A 24477-nucleotide genomic window follows, 5' to 3' on the forward strand; every position below is an offset into this window, starting at 1 on the left:
CAAAGGTAACATGCTATTGTGAGACATATGCACGTCACTTTGTATTGTGACCAAGTTTAATACTTAATTTCATGACTTGACCTGTGTAGCAAAATGGCGGCCATATTTTTGATAGAATAGCACACTTTGTCTGTTATCTCCAAAAGTTTGATACATACATATATGGACACCATTCATGTGTCTACCTTCACATTATCAATGATGAGCTTTCTAATGAGACCGTGGCTTTTGACCTTGACACACATTTTCAAGGTGAAATGGCCAGCATTTCTCTTTCTGATAACTATTTGAATACATAAAGACTCCATTTAAATGTCAATACCCCAAAAGTTATCTTTCATTTTGTACTTTGACTTTTGACTTTAATCTCCATAGTCAAGGTCAAATACGAAATTGGTAAATAAATTATGATGTTCTGTATGTTAACATGCACAAAACTTTGATAAAACATACAAGTTGAGGAGGACTATGTCTTCGATGAAGGCTTGTTTTCATTATATTTTTCATCACAAAGGCTAACAATACAACTGTCGTATTAAACTCAAGTATAATGCGTTTTGGAAGTAGAGACTGCAGTTAGTGAAGTCAGTATAATAGATAATGGTATGCGCATGTGGGATCAGTCATACTTGAAATAACTAGTAATCACCTTATCTATCTGTTTTAAAAAAAGAAATGACGAGAGAAAAATAAGAAAAGAGTCTATTGACAAAGAACACTGTAATAGACTTCTCTTAAGATTTCAAGGCTTTTCAAATAATTGAATGGATAGCCTTTATTTCTCTCTATTATAAATTATCATCACGTTTTTAAATAATAGGTGCATCTTCACAAGCAACAATAATATCATTAAAAGGTAGATAATACCTCCCTCATTAATTTTCTAAAAGGCAATTTATGAAATGGGCTATTAAGCCTAATGTACATGTAAGAAACTTCATGGCCAAAGGTATTATGCTTTTAAATAAATATAGTAGTAAAAAATGTATTTATGATACTTTTAATGACCACCGTTGTGCAGTTTACTTCATATGAGTCAGCTGTCGCCAAGGATACGATGCATCTAGGTGAGATAGAATGTATTAAAAAGTCAATTTACTACCAGTATTGTATAAGTCAAAATGAAATGAATGTGATCATTCCAGTGTTAAATTACATTTGCTGGTGTACATATAGTATTATACCTGTATGTCAACTATCTGTATCTGTCTGTATAAGGCTGTGTGTGTGTAAGGCCCAAAATAGTATAAGAGTGGCAATTTCTCTGTGTTACACCTTTATGCAACAAGCTAACCATCTAGATTATTTTTAAGAGTGAGATGCAGATTCGTTGACTCATTTTTCCTCCATAATATTTGACAATAAAGACACGATAAATACACTATGTGTTACATGTCTTATGTTGACTGTATATTTCAAGTTGTGGTTTCCATGGTGATTTTTTTACATTTTTGAATCGCATCACTGATTTTTACCTGCAAAAAATACATTTTTGTTTTTATTCACTTAAAATTATTTAACATTTACAAACAGTCAAATATAGTCATCTTTCTACTGTAAATGAAACTTTAGTACTGAAACTAACATAGGTTCCCTGGGTTTGCTAAAGTTTGTCTCGCAATGTAACAGGCCTCAGACATGTGGTTGCTTAATTTGATTGATGAGCCACTCCAGTAGACAGGTGTATAGCATATTTCTTGATACAAAATGTATATATGCCATCCAATTGTGAAAAAATAAAATTGATGCTCACATAATATACAGGGATGAGTTATGAGTATTTCTCAATGAAATTGCATAATTGGATTATTAAAATGTTCTATAAATCACTTTCCGTATTATTTAGTATAAAACTTTGACAGTTATAAAATTGTTGGACTGAGAACTTAATACCCAGCAGGAACACATTGCATTTTGAGAAAACTTCAAATTCAATCGAGTCTACACTTTTGAAGGAGTAAAGCAATCACATATGCATTATGATGAATTCCTCTTCAAATATTTCATCTGAACTACAAATGTGTGTTCCACTGTTGTTCTACTCAGGCATCAGTCATATTATGTAGGATACCAGTCATCACTGAAAAAAGCTTTTTAGGTGTAAAATGCAGAATTAAAAGTAAACAGAACAAGTGTGTTTGACTACCAGGTGCCATTGCACAGCCCTGCATACTCAGTGTACATTATAGTCCATCCATAAATATTAGTACTACACTATACTTTGAACACTATGGTATACAATCCATACAGTGCTAAATCCATCATCAAAGTTGAATACCAGAACAATACTGAGAAATGTGATAAAACCTGCAATAGCCGCAATTTGGATATTTTTTTTCATCAAATTTCCTAAGATTCACTAATAAATAATTGGTCAATTATTTATAAAAAAGACATTGTATTTGTTATGAGTGGTCAATATTATCTGTAGGTATAAATAAGTATAGTGGCAAGTTTAAAGCTTAAGCGAAAGCTTGTTTTTTTTTTAAATCTGTCACCATGTTAAAAGTGTATTGGACAGACAACCACGATACAATGTATATTCACTGAAAATAGTTAACATACCAATAATTAGACATTGTCTATGTTAACCAGTAGTTGATTATGCAGTAACAGAAACAAGTTGAAATCTTGATCGCAATTGAGGGCACTGATTTTTGGGTGTGGACCCAAAAATCAGTTGATTTGATTTTATATCGTGGATACAGTTTCAAAAATATGTTTATCCACAGGTGATACGATACTGTTCACAGTGTATATATTACGAGTAGGTTATTGCACCTAACAAAACATTTTCTTAAAAAAAACATTCCAATTGTAGCTTGTGCAGTTTTAAGTGATACTAATTCATTTCATATTGTGCAATGCATTGTATTGATGTTTTTGATAGATCATGTTTTAGTCTTGCAATGAATAAAGACTGTATAGAACAATTACAGGGTATTGATCTGTAAAATGATATAACATACATGTATCATAATACATAACAATTATTAATATTTTATTGTACACTGTACATTGCTGTTTATAAATACATGTATATGTATGAAAACGTACAAGCAAATAGTCACTTCTGATGTTGCCAGGATATCTGTACTATAAAATAATATATCATGGCCCTCCATAGACATTACACTGTACAGGCCTGAAGAGAATAATTCCAATTAGAAATCTGCTATATGTTGATGTATCTTTTGTGTGACCCTAAACATCAATGCAAACAGTGTTACTACATACAGTGTCACATGTGACAGGATGTGTTGCTATACCTTGCATAGAATGACAGTTGTACATTCTTGATATCCTGTCCACCTGGCACCTGGGACATGGACAGTGTCTTGTACTCATTTGATTTGTGAATGTCATAGAGAGTATTGAACTATCCAAGTACATTTACATGTAAGGTTACATGCTGTCATCTAGTAGAGACATGCAATGAGGATAGCCAGAAAAAACACTGATTGTGGATATATGTCCACTTAAAGCGATACTTGCTGTAACTTTATGTTTTGAACCTGTTCCATTAGATATATCATGATTTGATCTTGATATTGTACATCTTGAAGTATATTGAATCATCTACATTGATTTATTATTTATGTAATGACAAATCTTTGATAATACTAGTCATTCAAAGTTAAAAGATATATAGTTCGTAGTTGATAATTTACAATCAGTATCCATATGTAAACTTGACATCAAAAACTAATTAAATAGAATTAATGATAAAGGAAAGAAAGTAATATTTAAACTCAAAAAACAAATCTTACACTATGAGTCCCACTTTGTGAAAACTGAAAACTTTGTTGTCAATATGACTGTTTTGTCTTGTGTGTCAATGTTTTCATTTCTTAGAACATGAACTTGAAGTAAAATACAGCTCATTCTGAAGCCACAGTAGCATGCTGGTTGATCTGGCAAACTTTGCTCCTCATAGGTTGCAAGCTCCATAATTCAAACTCAGTCTTTTGGGCTACAATCAGCACTCAATTGTTTACTGTGAGATAACACCAGCAAATTAGCAAAACATGAGTTGACATTCAAGGTTCATTTCAGTTTATACTGCCAAAAAAGTCTCATCCAGTCAACTTGAAACAAAAAACACTATATAGGCATCATGTGACTTATTCCACCAATCAGCTTCTACACATCACATCCATGAATGAGTTTGAATTACTGAGTCTGCAGGCTGTGTGGAAAGAACACTTGCCAGGCCAACCAGCCAATCAACCAGCTACAGTGGTTCAATAAGTTTTGAAGAAAAACATAATTGTTGATGTACAGTATTCAACTTATGAGAATGTTTTTTAAAGAACAACAGTTTCTCTTGTTTTCACTGATCTTAAGCCAAAATACAGAGTCTTGGAGAGAAGAATTTTCAGATTAAGTTGTAGTGGAAGAGCAGTAATGGAAAAGACCAAAAACGTGAAAATAAAGTGTTGATGTGTCATTATCAGTTTAAGATCCTGCCCAGTTCATTTCCAGAAAATTTGATGATATTTAAATTTAAGAGAGAGAGAGAGAGAGAGAGAGAGAGAGAGAGAGAGAGAGAGAGAGAGAGAGAGAGAGAGAGAGAGAGAGAGAGAGAGAGAGAGAGAGAGAAGAAGATGTGTAACCTCTTATATTCTTGTAAGTTATTTCATTATGCATGAAAACCTTTCACAGGATCAAGAGAGTTAATAATGAGATGTTTAATAGTCTGTGGTGTCAGACTGCCCTACTAACATGCCATGACAGCCTAGAGACAAGGTGATTTATCAGCAGACTCTTACAGATAGGAAAAGAAAGCTGATGGCCATGCCTGGATTAAGATTTACTGTCAAAATAAATGATGTATATCAACATTGCATAGTGAGGTGAGATCTAATGCTTTCCACTGGCTATGTGCATAGTGTATTTGATGAGATTAAGCAAAAACAAAGAAAATGTCTTTAATTCATACCCGTACATGATTGATTCACCGAGTTATCATTCTAGATGACATTCATCACATTTGTAAAGTACATGGAACATCAGCGTTTCACCCCGTCATATGTTAAATGTTAGCCAAATGATGATGTACAGGGGCTAGATAGGTCAGGAGTGTTAATTGCTACATCAAATCAGAACCTTACAGAACATGCTCATGAGGTCAACTTGGTGAAAGGTCATGACCTTTGTGAATATGTCAACGGATTGAAAGATTGTTGTGTTTCAGTATCAGGTGGTGGAAATTTTTGAGGTTAATTTCTGTTCCATTTTGATCTCATGAGGTACAACGTACTCATACAGATAAAGTAGAGTTGAAGTGAACTTCTGAAAATGCCGTGTCCTAGAAGTACTTGATGTTCACCAGAAACCCATAGGGAAGCTTTCAAATTTGAATATCTGGAAAAATAACCATTTGTTTGCTTTTGAGTAAAAATCATCATGTCCATGGTTAGTTGATGTTTCATTTGTTTCCACAGTCAACATGGTAATGGCGTATCGTTGATTTATTCTGCTGTACAGCAATTGATCCACCGTATTACACTGTAACAAGTCATTTTGTCAGCAATGTAATCAGTATTTGTGCAAAATTGATTAATATACCCATCCACTGCTTATCCAAAGTAGTGCTATTGACTGACTCATTACATTCACGCAAACCAGAGATATTTTTTCATCCGCGACACTGCACTTGATGGTGACTCTTGGATGGTGCCATGTGGTGTGGTTTACGACAATGACTTCTTAAGGGATGTGTAAAAAATAAAAAGATGTTACATATTAATTTAATCAAATCAATAAATATGAAAATGAACCAGCCACTTACATTGTATATGCAAATGAACCATCCACTTATATGCAAATGAACCATCCATTTATATGCAAATGAACCATCCACTTGTATGCAAATGAACCATCCACTTGTATGCAAATATACCCATCCACTATTTCATACATATGTGTGGCGCACACATGAAGTCTAAAAACAACATAGAACCTGATTATTTTCATTGACTGACTGTTATTAAGGGATACATAAAACAATAAAGAGATGTTACATATTTATTTAATCAAATCAATATGTATGCAAATGAACCACCCACTTATATGCAAAAACACCTATCCACCATTTCAAACATGGTACATCAAAGATATGATGCAAAGTAGTGCCATTGACTGACTTTTATTATTGAAATGATGCGTAAAACAATAAAAAGGCAATACATATTAATTTGATCAAACCAATATATATGCAAATGAACCATCCACTTATATGCAAATGTACCCATTTACTGTTTCATACATGGCACGCAAAAAAATATCAAAACCTTGGTAATTCTCATTGATAGACTTATTATTAAAGGGATGTGTAAAACAATGAAAAGGTATTAGATATACGTCAGTTTAGACATAAAGATGACACCAAAATGACATTAACATGCTACATTACCCCAGTGTCATTAGTAGTTAACTAAAAGTGGTGACCAGGAAATTACTGAGATGTACAATTTTATTTACACAGCACTATTAGGGTGCTTTTCTTAAACATCACACATAGATCACATGTACAACTGGTTTTCTATGCACTAACCTAGTTACACATATAAAACATGGCAGATTTCATGCACATCAATTTCATTCAATTTCTGCAGGCATATTTAACAATCAAATGCAGTAAGGCTTTGTCTTTACATAAAAGGACATTTTAATTTTGACATGTACGTGTCGTGTGCAAAAGATTATACGGTAACTATAGTATTCTGTCAAACTAGAATATTTCTTTTGCCAGACTTTCAATGATTCTTAGAGGATACCTTGCAATCTTCAAAACTATATTTCTGATATTTCTGTTAGTGTCTACTCATGAAGAAACTTCAAACAGAAAGCTGTTCACGCTGAGTTTAATATAAAATGTATCAATTTTAGCACGAAGGAAGACATTTGTGGTGCCGCTCTCGACTGCTGGCTTACCATTTAAGATTCCAGAGTTCTGTGTGTCATGCTAGGCCTTTCTAAGGTGAAGATTTTCCTTGCAAGCATTTCGATTGTCATTTGGTTTCATTGTTGCCATAGCAACAGCACATATCACCATATGTGGTGGAGAGCCATTGAAAGTTATTGAAACAAACAACATCTGCAGTGCAAATGTAAAATACACGTACATGTACTTACCAAGTGATTATCAAAACGTGAGAACAAGACATTTGCATTTAATCCCAAAATAAGTTGTACGTAATACAAGAATAATTTTCATCGTTTGACGTCAATATATAGTGAGTGTTTTCTGCAGAATTCCAAACCAAACACCAGAGGTTGCACGGTCCCTTCAAAAATACATTACAAACTATTATACATCAAATGTCTAAAGAAAATGAAATAAATAAAAATTATGAACATGATTGAACCATCAAGTGACTGCATATGACTCTCCAATGGTTCGATAAAACTCTACTCTAATTTTTTCAGGGAAAAAGAAAGTGGAATCGTAAGTTGTTAATTTTGTAGTTGGTTGAAATTGATTGCGTCATATCATTCTTCAAATTCCATTTTGCTCAATGCCAGCTTTCATTATGTGTAAAGGAAGTCTTATACCTGAGAGCCCTCTTTCAAATCAGTACTTACTCATTTAGAGGTAAGCTTACTATTTTGACAGACTTCTGGCCTTGAACTTCATCTTCAAGGTCAAATTGAAATTTGGTATAAATTTTGTAATATGGTCACCATCCAAATTGTCCATACAAGTACTATAAGGGTAACCTTTTGGACAAGATTTTAGGACTATACCAGACTATATTTTAAACATCACAGTACATGCTGTGTTGGGGGCTATGTCTTCAAACACAGAAGAAGCCTTGTTGTAATTGTAATATGTTTAACCAAAATTGCCCAGCAAGTCTCAGACATCACTTCCACCCAAGTTCAGATCAATGCTAACTCTGTAGTTGATTGATAATTGAAAGTGAATGAAACATTGTATCTCATTTACCATCTAAGTTATTTTGTTCTCAAATAAAGTGAAATCATACATTATAGGGCCCTTCCCCTTTCCTAATCCAGATTTATAGCAGTATTCATTTTGTCTCTAGAGAATAATTGTACATTTCAAGTGTTAGTTTATATGTATATATTCAATTAGATTTGAATGAGTGAACATTTCAGTGTATGTATGTATGTATGTACTGTATTTATGTACATGCAGCCTTTATACATGATGAAGCTATCCAGTGGGTGGGGAAAACAAAAGGAAAATTGCTGAATGTTTACCATTAGAGATTCTTTTGATTGATTGATTACAGGAAAAAAGTACACGGTAAAAGTCTTAGTTTTCAGACAAGTGACCGCTGTGTTGTGTTGTGTTGTGTTAAACAAACAAGTTTCATACTAGATTTTTGTGTGGTAATAAAAAACGATAAATAATCTGAAAATATTGCCTTATATTGTGTATTTGTAATAAATGCAATGTAGTTATTCAGGTATTGATGAATTCTGTACATGACCAATTTAACACTAAAAGTAGCATTTGTACATTTAAATAGCATTCATTATAACTGTGCACACTTGAACTACAAAATGTATGATAGAACCCCATGAGGTGCAAGTGCAAGTATGGCATATACTCAGGGTATTATTTGCACAAGTGCTTGCAGTGTTGTCTGCGGCAGTACTTCACAAGCGTAGTGTGTGAAAACGCAGCAGAAAACATTACAAGCATGAGTGCAGATATCCCCGAGTACCCACACTGGAACTCAAGTGGCAATGGGTTTCTGTTATTTATCCGAAACACTGAATTTCTATAAAAGTGACACTATATGATTACAGACACATACATTGTATGTAATAATGTAATAATGTTTGTCGGCATTGCACTGCAGTGAAAATACCACTTCTAGTATGCGCTTGCAACAGTGCAACTAATCTCTGGGGTTCTGTTATTATTCTGTTTATCCAAGACACCAAATTTCTGTAAAAATGACGCTATTCGGTATTGCACTGCAGTGAAAATAAGTACCACAAGTATGCATGTGCAACAGTGCAAGTAATCTCTGGTACATATGTAATGATACACATTACATGTTTTTTGTAGTTTGGAATAAAATTTGAAATTTGCTAGTGTAAAAATATGATATAATATATTCAGTGATATACATTGCTACAATTTGAACCAAAATTACAGGACACATGTTAGCAGACAAAATTATACCTATTCCAATGTTATATGATAAATTAAAGGTAATGTTGTGATCTTAATTTTGAGCCATGTTTATAAGCTAAATGCTATGTTACCGTCACACGCAGTCAGTCAAAATTACAAATGGCTATAACACTGCTCACATTTGAAGTACAAGTATATTTATACACTCCTTCTACTTGTCTTTTTCACTGACAGTTCACCATAGTAACTGACTAATTACACATGGAAGATGTGTCTTATGTGTAATATCACTAAAGGTTATACCACACACACACAAGCCAAGTTGAACATGTTCAAACAAAAAACATAGGATTTATATTGGTCTATGTCAAAACAATGCGCAGCTACGTCTTTCATTTGGCAGTACTTGAAATATGAGTCAAAATTACTCAAAGTTGCCATTCTTCTTCTCCGTGTTTCATAAATTATGCATACACATGTACACTTATGTTAATCCTCAATATTGTTTTTCACTAAGCCGGAAAGTAATCATGACCCCTAAGGGTTTTGTCACTTCTCATACTCTCGACTCATGGTGACAAGGTCCCTCAGGTCACTTGTATTTTCTGTGGCTCTCCTCTTAGTCTTCTTGTACTGAACCTATCATCAGTAGACTCTAAAGGTCAAGGGTCACCGTCAATGTATACTGGTACATTGTTTTATATAGATTTTTCTTGTAAATCAGGCTCCAGGTCTATACATATGTAGTAGATGTCTTCGAACTTCAAAGGAATTCCATTCATTATTGTTTTTTACATCCCAGAAGTAAATTGAAGTGGGTGCTATATGTGTGCAATTGTAGGGGAAAATATTCCAGTGATGATGATATTCAGGAAGTATTTTTGCACTCTAGATGGCAGTGTGCTGTTCAAATTGAACGAAGAAATGCTAAAAAAAAAATTGCATTATTTTCAGAAATACAGTTACAGTAGAAATGATTGAGTGAGGTGACTTTATTGTGGATTAGTGTGGTTTCAAAATAATTTACATTACTGACTGGAGTACATCATCCATTGCTTAGTTTTGACAAAGTCCAAGGTTGTCAGTATCTGTCCCACATTAAAACCCATAAAATTATCTATGTGCATACTTGTAAACACATACGTGTACATCCACACAACCACAGACACAGACAGAGAGACATATGCACACAGACAGATAGACTCATACATACATACATACATACATACATACATACATACATACATACATACATACATACATACATACATACAATATACATACATACATACATACATACATACATACATACATACATACATACACACACACACATACATACATACATACATACATACATACATACATACATTGTACATACATACATACATACATACATACAATGTACATACATACATACATACACACATACATACATACATACATACATACACACATACATACATACATACATACACACACACACACACACACATACATACATACATACATACATACATACATACATACATACATACATACATACATACATACATACATACATACATACATACATACATACATACATACATACATACATACATACATACAAGGTAAAAACAAATTTTGGTGCTTCATAAGAACTTGCACCGATAATACATCAAATTGACTTACAGACAAATGTACACAAAAAAACACACAGTTAATACCATAATGAAGATGATATAGATGTTTTGATGCCATCCCCAGTTGTCACCACTCTGGTATGTTCGTATTACAGTAAATTTTATTATTTTCTGAAGTGTAGAATTTCAAGGCCAGAATATTATATTGTACTGTGCCAGGCAGACAAGAATGACACCATTTGTCCCTGTGCTGATGATATCACATATACACCAAATAACCCTAGAATGTTGTACATGTACTGGTGTGGAATTCACAGAGTTCACCAAGCTCACCAGTGCAATGATCTCTGTGTTCTCTAGTATACATATCATACACATACATGTAACTTGTTGTGAAATGGAACATAGAAAATACTACATGGGTATAGATGGTTTGCTTTCAAAATATAGAAAAATATTCACTTAAAGATATGTGTGTATGTAATGTAGATAATACAAGAAACCTACATACATAGATCAAATAGATCAATGCTTTCAAGCAGAAATGTTTTCTACAGGTACATGTATACTTGTACTTTATAGTAGGATTTCTTGTGATATAAATTGAGATCATTTTTGGTAAAAAAAATTTCAATGCTTTTAAACACACATAATTATTCACTAAGTATACTAAGATTTTTTGTAAAATAATTACAATTTACGATTTTGTTACATTTGACGATGTTTTCAAGCACAGAATAATATTCATTTCTTGTAGGATATGATTGCAAAGATGAGTTTTGTAGTACCTCGTACAATGTTTTTTGAATTAAGAAAAAAAAGAAATGGTATTTACACTTCTTGTAAGGTGATAGCTGTGTACAGATTTTTAGTTTTAGGCATATTTGTTTAAAACCTATAGTTAGTCTTGATATTAGTGTCACCAATATTGCATATCAAATGATGAATTAGGTACAGACATTTAAAATGACAAATGGCTCCTTAGAATTTAATTTTAGCTGTATTACTTGGAAATGTAAAGTAGTGTTCTGCAGGTACTTCCTGTGCTCCATGGGTAAACAAAGTCATTATATTTCCAAAATAGACTTAATTTGAGTGTCTTTCCTCTTGTTACGGAAGTGACTGTGACATTAGGTCATGTCTAACTAAGCTATATTTAAATTTACCTATCCCAAGCAATAGGTATAAATCTTTCAATTGTATGCCGAACTGATATTACCCTCAGGGATGCTGTCACCCTGGCAACAGTGACGTAACATTTTCTTCTGTGGCGATTATGCCAGCGGAATCTGTTGCCATGACGACGACTGATTGATGAACTGAATAGGCATTTGACTGAACTAAATAAACATGTTTAGACCAGTGAATGGGTTAGTTGTCCAGTTGAAAGATCACAACAATCAAAGTGTAAGGAGGGCAAATTATCTTCTCTTCTCCAATTCAATGGGCTTCCTTGAATGTGAAAGCTGATAATGAGTGACTAGTGATAGGTAACAGTAGAGAGTGTCTTCATTAGATGTCACCCACACAGTATACATGTAGACAGGATAAACACAAAGTACTTACTATCTTGTTGAATGATTAGCTAGCACACCTGTAAGATCAAACGTACATCAGCATCACTTGTTTCTGATTCTCAGTGTAAACATTATACAATTCATCCATCCTGATTGCTGTTCTTTTATTCTGAAATGGTAAGGTGTGAGCTTCAAATCGAAGCTAAAGGGCTTTACTGTATGTACATGTTTTACTGAATATGTTTTTCATTGTCAATTATTAAGCGACATTTCACATTTAAGTAACAGTATCACAGATTGTTACAGTCAAATCTGATGTCATATGTCTAATGTGATGTCATAAATTCTGAGTACAAAATATTCAATGTGTTTCATCATACTGTTGAGTATTACGGTACTATAGAAAATATGCAATTGGCCTATTTTGAATATTACTATGGAAAATATGCTATCAGCATATTTTAAAAATTACTACGGAAAATATACTATTGGCCAATTTTGTGGAAAACACAAATGTATGCTATCAGCATATTTTGAGTATTACTATGGAAAATATGTTATCGGCCTATTTTGAATATTACTATGGAAAATATGCTATCAGCATATTTGAAATATTACTATGGAAAATATGCTATTGGCCTATTTTGAATATTTCTTTGGAAATATGCTATCAGCACATTTTAAATATTACTATGGAAAATATGCTATCGTATCAGCCTGTTTTTGACTATTATCTATGGAAAATATGCTTTTGGCAAACTACAATACACAGATTGAAACTATTGTTGTACGTGGTACAGAATGTAGATAACTCAAGTGGGTGATATGATTGTGTGGACATCATGAACTGGTAATCCAAATGGAGAAAATACTTATTATGAGGGTGAATATGCCATTACGTCAGGAAAACTGGTAGGGTAATACTTATAAAGCACATTTATAATGTGCTACTGATCCGAAGAGCGCCAAACACAAACACAGAATTACTAACAAAATGAAAGGATACAGAGAAACAATTTGAAAACATGGAAGGATGAAGAGAGAAGTATGGAAGTAAGTGAGGGTTAAGATTGAAATACATGTAGGTAAGTTTTAAAGGGTAGAGCAGGAGGAAGACTTAGAGTGAGAGTGACGAAGACTGTGGGGAAAGACTGTTCCAAATTCAAGGAGCAGGTGTAAGAAAAAGAATGCTCGCCGAGCTTCTTAGTGACAAATGGTGTCTTTAGGATGCGGGTGTCGAAAGAAGACCTTAAGTTGTCTATGGGGAGCATAAAGGTGAAGAAGATGAGAAAAATGTTCAGGACCCGTCACCTCCAACGCGTCATAACAAATGGAAGAAACCTATCGGAGCTGCCACCCTACTGTGAGTGTAATTACATCAGTGCCCCAAGTGATAGTTATAGCAACCTGTTGAGATAGTGGTTTTTCAGTTTGTTTGTGTCAGTGCTTGTGTATGTTTGATTGCTAACATTTGATACGCCATTGTTGTATGTTATAGATAGTGGTCAAACAACGTGTCTGTCTAATTTCCATGAACGACAACCAAAGCAGCTGCGAGTTTTACAAGTACACTTAGTATATCACATAATATGTCAGTTTGTATATTCTTGATTAGATGTAAACTGGGAACATTTTAAAGGAATATAAATTTAATCGTACTTTTATCTCTTTGCATTGACTTGTACTAAATTTCTTTTATGCAATGTACATAGCAGGATACTTGGCAGCTGTCAATAATTTGGACAACTTTATGATTATGTTTAGATTTGATCTTTTATTTTTTAATTAAGTTCAGCAAAGTGAGTCTAGACACTTTACATTTTGTGTCATGTTGTTAAGCATAAATCATTAAATGGAATACGTGAAAAAATTTAGTTTGTTGTGTTGTCACTCACATAGAAACTCGTCAGTGATAGGAATTTTGGAAAAATGACAGTTGCAAAAGACCTATCACTCCTCGTGGAAATTTTATGTCATCTTGCTCGTATAAATGGAATGTGTTAGAAAATATTGGTGTGTTGTTTTCTCAGGCTTAGAACAGTTGAGAAGTATATATTTAATAAAATGTTAAGAATTTTTGACAAAATGACTATCGTAGAAGACATGATTATCAGTTATTACTCTAAGTGTGAAGTGTACAGTTGTCGATCCCATCAAAGAAACTTGTAGGAAGAAAAGATTTTAACAGTATTTCCGCCGGTAGTTATCCATCATTTTTTGAACGAAAGCGGAAATGAAGCAAAATGGCGGAAAGTGTCAGATGGATATGGAATGTGCAACCGTGCATAGTCCAGGAAGTGCATTAAGAAAAGATGTGCCCAGGGGACAGGTAGTTATGAAAAACCAATATTAGGGTTTCTCTGAAACTTTGCCATATACTAGCTGAACTCGGTTCTCATTTATATGTCAGTACAAGAAAAGAAGAACAACTTTAATAATTGTCTACTATTAATGCGAAAAGAAATGTTCATGTGTTTGTGTGGTCAGAAATTTTTCATTAAACTTCGAATTTATATGCATGCGTGTATTTTCCTTGTAAACTTTCAACTCCATGTGTATTGCAACACGGCTATTTTTCCTATCAATTCCTGTGTGCATCTGCGTTGATTTGTACTACTAAACTTATTGTTGATGTACTCAGTTATGTCTGCCTGATTAGTTTATTCAAATTTATTCGTGTGACATGAGACTTGACTAATAAAGCAGGAAAATAGCTACTGGACTTAATAAGAAGTAAATGTCATTGGACTGCATTTGTATTATGAAAGTACACGTTCATGTACTGTACATTAATGGCAGTATCATTGAATTGAATAATGTCATTTTGGTGATTAAGAGTTAATTCACAAAATACATATGATGACAGATGAAGATATGTAGGTGATGGTAGTTTTTACTTTAAAATTTTGTTGCTGTTGCGTGAGGCCATGACAATTGTTACGAAGGCGGATTTTTATAGAAAGATGAAAAATACTAGTTTGAAATTTCATTCAAATGGATGTCAGTTATTTTGAAGCAAACAGTATTACTAGATATGTTTTTTTCATAATAATATATTTGATAAAAGTTTTTGAATCCCACTTGTTGCATACAATGTAATTAGTGCTATGCATGAGTGAATCCAAGTCGATATAGATAGAATCATTCTTTTGTTTATGATGACGGCCAACTTCTATTAGCTTTTTCTGACAAATGTTTTTCTTACCAAATATTTATATATGATCAAACGTGTGCCTTCAGTATAGTAACACTATTAAAGACATAGCTATCACTGACACAATATCCATAATACAATGTAGCAGTAGTTATAAGTCCATGTACATCAACAAAATCCTCATTCATGATATAAGTAGTAGTACCATGAATAGTATGCAATGAAGTGGGTGTATACAGTACATGCATGTAGCCATACCAGGGATTCTCAAGCAAGGGAAGTGACAGCTTTTCTATCTACACCCTAGTTGTTGAAAAGGTCAGAAGTAAAGAGTTGTTACCTAGTTAGCACATACAATCCTAGTCCTGCTTGCATACGGAGGAATTCGGGACTCGATTCTGACAATTGTCCCTCCCCCTCCGTCCTGCGAAGAGCCAGCCGTGAAATACGGACTTGCAAAAAATGCCGGTAACTAAGGAATAAAATCGCCCAGTGGTCAAATATTAGCAATAAATCTATTATTTAGTCGGTTTACCTCATTTTGACTGCAAAAGTCCTATAGCGGATGACCAAAACTATCAAAATCGGAACTTTTCAAATTCTATCGTAAATTTAATCACTTCTCCTTACGTACGTTGGCGCAAGTGTCTCTGGGTAATTATTCATCTCACTCAACGATATCAAATGTGGCGGTGTTACGAGGGTTGCTTGAATGTTGCAGTTCGCACTTGAAAAGGTCCGATTTCGACCCTTTTTGTGATCTGAGCAGGGAATACTACCGTCAGAGGAATTGAAATGGCGTAGATATTCGATCGGTTGCAAATATTTGATCGGTCGGTAGGTAATTCTTTTGCAATTGGCGCGAGTACATTTTGCTAGCGGTGTTGTAATAGGCAAACTCTATTGCTCTTTGCATGACGGTGTTTAGAGTCAAGTCAGTAATACAGACTCGTGCACCGGCATGTAAGCAGGACTAATACAATCCTTACATTCACCCACCTTGTTCTGTTGATCATATAGAGAATAAATATAACACAAGTATCCTGTATAGATGAATTAGGCAATTCAAAGGAAGTCACGTCTTTTATAAATTGATTCTAATTTCTAATTCTAAGTGACCTGTGAAAAAAAATAAAGACAGTGGGGTGTGGAGGCCATAGTCCTCCTACGCATACCAAGGGAGGAAATAACAATTTTTCTCACCGTAGACCTTCAGTATGATATTTTAGATGAACTTAGGGAGTTAAAATGTGACAGTATGCAAATAAGATAGCACCTATAATATGGTGTGATATAAAATGATGAACACGGTTACGACTCTTTTCGAAGAAGCTTGCCCAAGCTATTAAACGAACTTTCAAGTTCAGTGAGCCTGATCACAAGGATTCATGTTGAGATAGACACCATAAAGATTAAAGACAAACATCACTTACACATATGGACACTCTATTTAGTTAACGATATAAACAGTAACAGCATGCACACTGTTACAATTACAATAGATATGGGGTATAATTTGTTAAAGTTCAAAAACAATCCATGGTCAGCAACCAACTGAACTGTTTCTTTCATGCAGTTACTGTTTATATTATTAACTAAATAAAGAGTCCACATTGTGATGTTTGTGTGTTATCTTGTTGGTGTCCATCTCAACATGAAACCTTGTGATCAGGCTCACTGATCTTGATGGTTCATTTTAATAGCTTGGGTAAGCTTCTCTGAAAAGAACTGTAATTACATTAGGTTTAATAAAAAAAAATTGTGTGGTTCCAATTATGCTCAATTTTAGACTAGGTGGGGTAGGTAGATTTTTTTATTTTATTAAATATTTTTTTCATGTGTGAGTGTCTTGTTCAGGTTGTCCATCGTTTTCAAAATTGTCTCTGTGTTATTTATTTCTTCCTATATGTACTGCCATTACAGATTGGAAGAACAGTCTTATATTGTCTTTTTAAGTTGATGTCAGTTTCCACATCCACTATTTCTCGTGAGACTTCACAATTTTTGTGACTTAATATTATTATTTTTCTCAAATACATAAAGAAAAGTTTAGGGTTTGCACTGAAAAACTAGGTGGGGTCGGGTAACCGGAACCAAACAATTATTTTTGTAAGGCCTTACACACAATTGTTTTGACAGCATCAATTCCAGTCAAGCATGAAATACTAACAAAAGGAGACATATGTACATAGCGAAGTAGCATAAAATTCTGGTGCCTAGTGCCGTCAATAGATATTCAAGAAATGTATTTGTATTTTGAATGTACTTCAAAGAATTACCATAGGTATTAACATATGTAAATGCTAAAATTTGACACTGATGGTTAATAGGAAATAGTAATAAAAGGAGAGCTTTTGGTAAGGGCATGAAAATCTAAGCCAGCCTTATCATAATAATCTTTTGCTTTGAGAGAGATTCAAAACCTTAGTGAAAACCTGGTAAAAAATTTACTGTCAGTAATACATGAATGTTATGGATTTCATCATTAATCAACAAGACACAGTCAAGATGAAAAAGAATATTACATGTACACCTCATCAAGGTTTGTCTTGTATCAAAATCATCGACATTTGCAATACCATCATGCTTGCCTCGATAAAGGGCAGTTTGTCTGGTATTCAAAAAGCTAGATGTTATCAGTAAATGTGAAGAGATACTTCCTGGCCTTAGAGATTGCTTCATCATGGTGACATTTAAAATCTTCACATACTAGATACAAAGAGTTAGCTGACAGGCACAGTTGATACTTAGATGCAAGATAAAAAAAAAAGGATTTATTTGACTACTCACAGTGATGCATGAATCTGCCTCATTTTGTCACACAGCAATTTAGGACAACTTACAACTATATAGTGTGACTGTAAGTAAAACGATACAACAATGGGGTTTCATTTTGGGATGGAATTATTTACATGTAGTGATGTGACATACATGATTAGGTACTGTAATGTGCTAAAGCTATTTTTAAAAAAAACATGTAGATTTTCTTATTTCAAGACAGTGAGCACAGGTCAGAGAATACACACAAATTGTGTTTATCAGGTCTTCAGATGGAAGGCAAAAGAGTGTGAGCAGGATCAATATAGTATATACTAACTTAGTTTATCACATGATAATTTGTGTTATCACCCAATGTATTACTGTTTTGTCAAATATCACATGGTAATTTCTGTTATCACTCAATGTATTGCTGTTTTGTCAAATATTAGATGATAATTTGTATTATCATATACGAATTTGTCATATATAAACTTTAATATCACATGATAATTGGTGTTATCACCCAGTGTATTACTGTTTTCTCAAATATCACATGATTTATGTTATCATCTACTAATTTGTCATATCTAAACTCAAATATCACATGATAATTGGGTATTATAACCTAACTCTTACTGTTTTGTGTGAACTTTAAAAAGTGATATTATAGTATTTAGGTTTGTGTTATCACCCAATATATTGTCAATATCACATGATATTATTGAGTGTTATCACCCCCTTGTATTATTGTTTCGTGTGATCTAAACTTTAATATCACTTGATAGTTGAGTGTTGCTTTGTTTGTATGACATTGCCATCAACTACATGTACATCACAGTCCAACATACATAGATCACCATTGTATAACTAATAAAAAAAGGCAGCCATATCGTGAACTTGAATTAGAGCAAGGATTATGGTGCAACCGTGAATCTAAATCTCTTGTACAACATGTATGTGATTTACTTGGTGACACATTTTTATTGATGAATTACCACATCAATAGTGAACTGGTTAATCTGAGATTAAGAAATGTTACCACTGTCCAGATACAAAATCCATTTCTTTCCTTACATCAGTATTCCTTAATGATATTAATGAAGTGATCAGTAAAATGCCATTCACCTAGGATTACACTGAAATCTTCTTAAAGGTGCGTAGAGATATTTAATTGAATTCAGCGATACCCTTGTGACATTCAGCACAGAGATTTAGAGAGAAAAAACGTGAGATTTTGATGGAAAAGGTTTTAATTACATTTATGGCATGGTGGTGTTTCTCTTCTTTTAATACACTGGAAATTTAAAGTCACCTACCATGATAAGTAAATTCAAAGTTGATGGAATTTTCTTTCTTAGCTTTTCAGGGTGTTGAGGTGAGGTAGGATTATTATGTTGTAAGCATTACAAGTTGTGTTGTAAGCATAATAATATTCCCTCGTATTGTAAGCATTACACCTCATATTGTAAGCATTATAATGCCTCACATTGTAAGCATTGTAATGCCTTGTGTTGTAAGCATTACACCTCATATTGTAAGCATTATAATGCCTCACATTGTAAGCATTGTAATGCCTTGTGTTGTAAGCATTACACCTCATATTGTAAGCATTATAATGCCTCGGGTTGTAAGCATTACATCTTATGTTGTAAGCATTATTAATAATAATGCCTCGGGTTGTAAGCATTATAATGCCTCATATTGTAAGCATTACATCTTATGTTGTAAGCATTACACCTCATGTTGTAAGCATTATAATGCCTCGTATTGTAAGCATTACACCTCGTGTTGTAAGCATTACACCTCGTATTGAAAGCATTACACCTCATGTTGTAAGCATTACACCTCATGTTGTAAGCATTATAATGATTTGTATTGTAAGCATTACATCTCGTGTTGTAAGCATTACACCTCATGTTGTAAGCATTAACCTCATGTTGTAAGCATTATAATGCCTCGTGTTGTAAGCATTACACCTCATGTTGTAAGCATTATAATAACTTGTGTTGTAAGCATTACACCATGTGTTGTAAGCATTGTTTTGTATGTTTCATTGTCGTACTTTACAACCTTTCACATGTTTCAAGCCAGTTTAAGAGTAATGTAGAACATAGAACACACATGTACCAAAATACTTTGCATTGTTGAGTAACTGTTTTATATTTTTTGAAAATATCATATTTCTATATACTTGGAAAAGATGCAAAACAAAACAATGCATTGTTATGTTAATTATTTTTAAATGTTTTCAATTAATTACAGTGTAGGAACTACATTGTATACACTACGGTCTGAGGAGAACCCTGAAAATGTGCACTGTGATGCTTTTGCAACTTGTTAAACCTGCACTGGGGTATTATTTTTTTCGATCAGACAACCAACAATGTATTTATTGAAAATTGTTAAGTACCAATGATCAGACATTGTACAAAATGTTAATCTATATTAACATACATGTATTAGTAATAAGTTGAAGTCATAATTCATTGGAGGCACTGATTTTTGAGTGCAAACCCAAAAAACAACTTGATTAATTATATTTGCACCATACTACAAAATGTATGTGTATTGCTACAGAAACAGACCCACAGGGGATTCAATATATATCATGATGAATGATATTATTGAGTATTTAAAGTCATTGTTTCTAGCAAAACAGATTTAAGAAATGTTCCCGTTGCAGCTAGTGGAACTTTAACATGAATGGTTTCATTGTTTGGAACTTGGTAAACATGTACATCTGTAAAGCCCGCATCTCATGGGAAAAGTCATAATATACCTGAATGTTAGTTGTTTCTGTGAATGATTGCACACAGGTTATTTTGTAGAATTAAAGGTGGAGGATTCAACTATTTGAAATATCCCCCTCAATTGTACGAACGTTGTTAATAAATAAACAATAGTCACGGTGTCTGAACAATAAGAAGAGGTCAACTAGTGATGAGCAAAGGGGGAAAGATGACGGCATATTTGAAATTGTCAGCGGAGTATACCTCTTGCAAGTAACTTGTATGGCTTCTTTCATTTTCTCAGGAAATCATACAACATGCAACTATACACTGTCACATTTATGTATTTGATATTTCTGTCATAAATCAAATCATAGCATATTGTGGATATGCTAATAATATATTTATTTGATAATTATTTTCATCAATTTATCTACCAATACCATAATGTTCAAATTATCATGAAGTCATAGTAGTCACTATTGATGAACAATACATTCAGTGCAATGCACAGCTCTATGGCATGGCTAATGAAACTTTATGGACACACATTGTATAAAATAACTTGAAAAAACAAAATAAGTAACAGTTATGTTGGTGATATTATTCATTTTTATTGGCTGCACTGTTTCCGACCTATCAACTCTAGCAATTGATAGCGGCCATTAATAATGTAATCCCCACGGGAAGCATGGGCTTTCAAATCTTACACTGTATGAACACTTTTATAAGTACATGAAGGTTTCTGAATTGCTTGTGAATTCTCCAGGGTTGTATTATATCGCAAACTATCTATACTTTGCACGACTTAAGTTTAACAACTTAATATGTATGAAGTACACGTACATGTATGTGTTCAAAGGATATGATAAAGTCTTTTAGGAAGTATTTCACTTGTCAGAGAGATAGAGAAGGATATGAAAGCTCTTAATGGACTTTATCTCTCCACTATGAATGAATTTTTTAACTTCCCTGTTTTTAACAGCAAGCTAAAACACAGAGTGTATCTCACATTGTTTTATATTTGTGTATATATTATAGTTCATCCACAATTATTGATAATGTGAATTTATTTTGCCAGTTGTCTAGAAGTGTATCATAAAGAGGTTTACTTTAGATGCACATGATATTTACGTATGTTCTATACACATAGCGTGATAGTCAAGTGATTTGAAGGCAATTAACCCATGTGTTCTGTAGCAAACGTTGGTACATGAGTGTTCAGCCTTATGAACAGAACTAGCGCGTGCTCATTCCACTGTCTTTCAAGTTTCAATCATGCTCCCGGACGCATACTTGTTCTAATGTGTATCTAAACCTTTCTAATGTAACCTCATTGTCGTAACACCAAAATATTCTTTGTGGCGCCACGTTTTCATTGCATCTGTGCAAAAATATGCGCTTACTTGCAAGTCTAGAATGACAGAAATCAAACATTTGGGCATTTCACTTGAGGCAGATTTGTAAATTCAAACGATGTACGTGTATGATGAATGATTTATGTGGTGTATTTATATATTCTGGAATCCATGCAAATGGGGGTTTGGAATTCGTTATTTCCCCATCAAATGGGAAAAACAAAATTCAAAATCCTGAATCGCATGGATTCTAGGCTAATGTTGGTAAAGTTTACCTGTTGTGACCGTTTGAATAATGAATAATGGTGTTGTAATTTTGTTGTTTGTACATTTACAGAGTATCTGGTGGAGAGCTGTTTGACAGGATAGTAGAAAAAGGCAGTTACACAGAAAAAGATGCCGCTGACATAATCAAACAAATTCTAGAAGCTGTTAAATACTTGCATGATGTAGGCATTGTACATAGAGATCTTAAGGTAAGATTCTATTTCATGTAATATTCAGTGTTACAGGCAAAATTGTACCAGATTATTTTAATGATTTCACTCGTATCAAAAGTGGTATTTATTAACAACAACAACAACAACAACAACAACAACAGCAACAACCCTACACACACACACACACTCTTAACTTTCTTTTTTATCGTCGCAACTGCAACTGGTAGCAGAGAAAACTTCACAAGAGTTTGATTTCATGATGTGTATTATGCCTCATGATACATATATGTACACAGGTTACCAGTATACATGAAAAAGTAGTACCTTGAGAAAATTCTGATTGCAAGACAATTGCAAGGTACTCTCATATGTAGCAGTGATGTTAATGACAATCATTACTCTCAGTACTAAACACAATGTACGACCTTGATAACTTAAAAAGTTAATTCAATGATGAAAATATTACAAGTGGATTTTTCACACATCATATTATTGGCAGGTTACATTTTATATAAATTTGTTCTTCCAAAATTGAAATGCTCATATTGTTGTAAATTTACACATGGTACACATGTGGTGTCCAAATACATATCCCTCTGGTGATTAATAATTGAAATTGTTGCCTGAAATTGTTCCCATGTTTGGATTCAGTACCATAACGTAACAACGTCAACCATTTTGACTCAGATCATAGATCTGAAGTTAGCCCAGCTCTTAATGATGTCTCTGTAACATTGTGAGCTGTGATCTCAGTTACTTGTTGATAACACATTGCTCTGAGGAAATAGAACAACAATTGCAGCAATTTTGGTTATCATCGTACTGAACCGAAATGATGACAAATTTACTCCAACTACACATAATGATGCCTCAAGAGATTTCTTATTAATAGATAAATACTTGTATGTCAGTTTAAGTAAATAACTTTACTCATAACGTGATGATCGACACTGCATCTACTACATGTATATATGTTTGTAAAAACCCATGATGGCCTGATAATACACTATAGAACTTAAGACTTTTAAAAAAGTGTTATTTGGTCAAAACTTTAACTCCAAAACTATTAAGCCAATTTTTCTGAAAATTGATAGAAATGTTTGTAGATGTGCCCAGATGAAGAATTATTAAAAACAATATGACCTGATTGTTGGTGATTATGCAAATAAAGCCTAAAAATGTGATTTCGTCAAATTCTTGTCAAAAAGCTGAAACTTCAAAATTCCTACCTGGCTAATGTTCTGAAATTTGATGTTGTTTTTGGTATAGATGATGAAATGATTATGTATATGATATTATTTGTTATGATATTATGAGTTTTGGTAAAGAAATTCAAATTTTGAAACTACTCGGCAGATCTACATGCCAAAGGAATACCTCAAGTTCTGTATAAAATGTCAACTTGGATTTCAATATCAGTTGTGCTACAACACCATTGGCACTATTTTTTCACCACATAATGAATGTTAAATTAGATTTAAATTCAATTTTGATAGCTTTGACATCAACTCTACAAGTTCCACCCTGGTAAAAATCCTTTTAATTTCACACAGAGAAATTTCAACATCACCCGTTTTAATGGTATAATGAATATTCAAGTAGATTTTTGATAGCTTGGACATCAAATATACAACCCCTGGGAAAAATCCCAACACCATGCAGTGACCAGAAAGATAGAATGGCAATGTCATGAAATGAAGAACCTCGAATACTTCTACCATATTAAAAGAAGCAACAGAAGTTAACATAAATCTTTATTTAATGAGATGTCTG

General features: G+C 33.4%; 1 protein-coding gene across 1 annotated transcript in view; it reads left to right on the top strand.

Annotated features, from left to right (window-relative positions):
- The window catches only part of LOC144443089 (calcium/calmodulin-dependent protein kinase type 1D-like), a 115565-nt gene that overhangs the window by 52990 nt on the left and 38098 nt on the right, over nucleotides 1-24477 (top strand). The window contains exon 5 of the mRNA XM_078132466.1: nucleotides 22602-22740. Coding sequence (XP_077988592.1) covers nucleotides 22602-22740 — 139 coding nt within the window. The remainder of the gene's footprint in view (nucleotides 1-22601; nucleotides 22741-24477) is intronic.

Source organism: Glandiceps talaboti, chromosome 1, assembly GCF_964340395.1.
Source record: "Glandiceps talaboti chromosome 1, keGlaTala1.1, whole genome shotgun sequence".
Lineage (NCBI taxonomy): Eukaryota > Metazoa > Hemichordata > Enteropneusta > Spengelidae > Glandiceps > Glandiceps talaboti.